Genomic DNA, 3863 nt, shown 5'->3' with positions numbered 1-3863 from the left:
TGGCTTACTGGTCTGTGCTCCCTGTAATGAATGGACCGTGGCTTACTAGACCATCTCCTGACAGTGAGGCTGTTTCCAGTTTCTCACAACTGCTGCTGCTCAGCAGCCCTCAGAGCATAGCCCCTTCCCCACAGCAGCCTTCCTTCTGGGCCCAGAGGCCTATGTCCCCTTCTTTTGGGGCTCTTGCCTCGTCTGTCATCCTCCAGGTGGGAAGACTCCTAGGTTGAGAGAGCAGGCTCCAAAGGTCACCACTGCAGCCCCCAGCCCGCTTGGCACCAGGCAGGTACTCAGCCTCTTTTGATTGACAAATGGACACAAGTGAATGATGGGGGCTGTGCACTAGGCCTTGACCCTGTGCCCGGGACAAGCCAGGATGACCGGGAAGGTCCTGGCACTTGGGGCCCAGGGGGCAGAAGAGCAAGCTGTGGAGAGCCAGACCTGTCAGTGGGGAAGGTCCGGGCCCTGGGGAGCTTCTGGATGATTCAGCCCAAGTCAGCTGTGACCAGACACAAGGGCTACCAGGAAGGGGTCGCCCCTGCCACCTAACCCAGCATGATCACTGGCTCGAGGAGCAAGTCCACTAACAACTTCGCCATCACTTAGGGAGCCCTCCTCATGCCAGGCACTTTATACCTGGAGCAGGCACCCACCCTTTCTAGAAGACACTGAAGGCACGCAGCTAGTAAGTGGCAGAGTAGGATTCAAATCAGTGCTTGGGTCATCTGGTTCAGAGAAATGGATGCCACACACCACACCCAGCAGTGTCTCTCTGCTGTGGCCTCTGCTAGGCCAGAGGCAGGCAGAAGCCCAGCTCAGCCAACGAACATGCCCATTTCCTCCTGCCACAACAGAATGGGGTGGCCCAACGCAGGCTCCACCTGGGAATTGGCAGGAGAAATCTTCCCAAGAACAAGGCCGGTCCCCACCCCAGCCAGGAGACTGAAAGTGGCTCAAAACACAGCCCATCTACAGAACTCCCCAAACTTTAATGCTGTGGCTCTGAAAGGGAGGCTGGAGGCTGTGGTGTGTCAGTGTTGCTGGTGCCTCTGGCCTCCAGCCCTGGGTAGCTAGGAACCACGTGACCAGGCAGTGAGACGCACAGGACTTCACTCCCATGCCAGACTGCTCCTGGGGCTGAGCAGACCTGAAGCTCTCAGGGCTTCCCCCGAAGCCCGACAAACAGGCATCACCAGGACTTAAAGGCCTGAGCCTGCCACAGTCAGGCAGGACTCGGCTGGGGGCCTCTGTGGTGCCATGATGGGGTAGGAGGTGAAGAAAGATCTTCATTCCAGCCCGGGAACCAGCAGGTGCCCTGAAGGGAGGGAGGCCTCCGGCAGTTTGGGACGGGAGTGTGGGTGGCACTGGGTGGCCCATGGGGGCTCCTGGCCTCTCAGGGTACTTGGTTCAGGTAACCTGTGAGCTGGAGACACATTCCATCTTAGGTCCCAGAGATGGAGGTCAGGAACATCCCTAGAACCTGGGGTGGGGCCGGGTGCAGCATGGCTGGCTTCAGTACCCTCGGGCATCTTGACCCCTGCCCTCTGGAACTGCAAAGGGATCTGCGGGTGTCTCTGGTGAATCAATCGTCTGGTAGGCACTACGGTCCTGAGAAGATCCAAGGAAACCTGGGTGGCAGGGGACATGATGGGAAAGAAAAGTGAATGGGGAGAACTCAAGACGTTCTGCTGAGTCCAACACAAGATCCACCCCTGCCACCCTGGGGCTGGGCATCTTGACACCACCAGAGATAGAGGCAGCAGCCCCAGGCACTAAGCTTTTAGCATGTATCATTATTCAATCCTCCTGTACCCCTGTGCAGCGGGTATCATCCTCACTTTGCAGATGAGGAAACTGCAGGTCAAAGAGATGAATGACTTGCTGAGATCACACAGCTGGAAGCGATGATGCTGGGACCCACACCTAGGCAGCCAAGCCAAAGCCAGGCTCCAGGCCACTGTGCCATGGGGTGGTTCCTCAGGCAGCACGTGCTCAGGAACCTGGGCAGAGGGACACCAGCCCCGGGCCCACATGCTCCTCTTCAGCTCCCCTCTCAGGCAGGAGGACGCCACATTACTGTATTCAGACGGCCTCGAAGGCTGGGGCTGAGTCCAAGGCAGGACCCTAGGCTCCAAGCACCTCACACTCCTCATGCTCATCCCCTCCTCTGCACATTCATCCTGGGAACTTGAGCATGTCCCAAGGGCTGTGGGCCTCAGTTTCCTCATCTGTCCAAGGGGAGATATTCTGGCGTCCATTCCCTGGGGGCAGCCCCAGGCCATTCTTACCCTCGACCAGCTGGTGGCAGTCATAGGCCACCTGGGGCCTCTCTTCTCAGGAGTGAAAGGTAGGAGGCCACACCCCACCACCTCCCTCCACTCCTCTCAAAGAGAGAGAAAGGAGGAGAGACAGAGGTGTCAGAGAGCAGGCAAACGGCTCAGCCACCAGCAGAAGGGGTACAGGAGTTCAGAGAGGGCGTGGGAGAGGGCGGGGTGGGGGTGAGGCTGGGCGAGTGGGGCGGGGCTGGTGGGTGGGGAGAGTGCCCACAGTTCAGGGCCGTCTTCGCTGAGGCTCCCACAGCCTACGCTACAGCAGACTCTCCTTGGCTACCTAGCACAATCTCTGCCGCAGGAGAGGAAAGACCCCACGTGGCAGGAAATGGGGTTCCAGTGTTGGGGCCCAATGGGAACAGAGAGGAGACCTGTAGGTGCCCGTGGCCCTCATGCTGGAGACAGCCCAGGGCTGCCCCTGGGAACTAAATGGCACCCCCAGTTGTGCCTGTGCTCTAGGCTGTGAGAAGGGCCCAGCCTTAGCCTCACAGCAGGGGAAGGTCACAGCAGACCAGGACAGCCAGGGGACCCCTGGGATCCTGCAGCAGAGACCAGGAGCTTGGGCTCATCCAGCCTAGTACAGAGTGCCCATGCCATGCTCTCCCTGCACTTTGAGCGCTGGCCCCATGGGGCAAGGCTGGCTCACTGGGGGAGAGGCTGGGGGCCAGGCAAGGGAGAGAAGGGAGTGGTGGGGAGCTGGCCGGAGGTGGTGGCCTCACCAGTGTGGACCAGGAGCTCACCCCCGCGCTCCCGGTACATGTGGTAGACAAAGCAGCAGGACAGCGGCTTGAGCAGCAAGCTGAGGATGGCCATGCCCGCGCCAAAGCGGACCGTGTCCGTGAGATTTCCCCGCGGGTAGAAGATGCTGATGTGCACGATGTCCAGGAAGATGGTGGCCAGCAAGCCACACAGAAACTGCAAGACACACGCACTGATGAGCACAAGAGCCCTGCCACGCCCTGTGGCTCCCCACCATGTACCAGATGGGAAGCTGTTTCATGCCCTACTGTGTCCTTGGGGCTTGCTGGAAAACCCAAGCAAGCAAGCAGGCAGGACCCGTGGGGGAGCCGCTGGCTGAGACTGCAGTCTGGGGGCAAGGACGCAGGGGGCCCAGGTCTCGGTTCCACAGAGCCTCCCTCCCCATGATGAGCACAAGACTTGGCTCTAGAACCTCCATAAAGGAAGGTTCCTTGGAGTTTATCCAGTCTGTCTCCAACACAAATAAAATCCCTTCTCAGGGCCAGGCACAGTGGCTCATGCCTGTAATCCCAGCACTTTGGGAGGCTGAGGCAGGTGGATCATGAGGTCAGGAGTTCGAGACCAGCCTGGCCAATAAGGTAAAACCTCATCTCTACTAAAAACCCAAAAAATTGGCCGCACATAATGGCACATGCCTGTAGTCTCAGCTGCTTGGGAGGCCGAGGCAGAAGAATTGCTTGAACCTGGCAGGCGAAGGTTGCAGTGAGCTGAGATTGCACCACTGCACTCTGCCTTGGTGACAGAGCGAGACTCCGTCTCAAAAAAAAAAAAAAAAAA

The 3863-nt window shown here is 58.8% G+C and overlaps 1 protein-coding gene across 1 annotated transcript; it reads right to left on the bottom strand.

The window, feature by feature from the left end:
- Positions 1–965: 965 nt before the first annotated feature.
- AGTRAP (angiotensin II receptor associated protein) lies at positions 966–3471 on the bottom strand. Its single transcript, XM_032301203.1, has 3 exons — positions 3455–3471; positions 3047–3318; positions 966–1625 (listed from the first exon to the last, which is right to left on the bottom strand). Exons 1-3 carry the CDS (start codon positions 3469–3471, stop codon positions 1510–1512), a joined length of 405 nt encoding a protein of 134 aa, XP_032157094.1. The 3' UTR covers positions 966–1509.
- Positions 3472–3863: the final 392 nt, after the last annotated feature.

Source organism: Sapajus apella, unplaced genomic scaffold (assembly GCF_009761245.1).
Source record: "Sapajus apella isolate SASKATOON/1434 unplaced genomic scaffold, GSC_monkey_1.0 scaffold43, whole genome shotgun sequence".
NCBI classification, from domain to species: domain Eukaryota; kingdom Metazoa; phylum Chordata; class Mammalia; order Primates; family Cebidae; genus Sapajus; species Sapajus apella.
The sequence above is the reverse complement of the archived record's forward strand: the minus strand, read 5'-3'. Positions and strand labels throughout refer to the sequence as shown.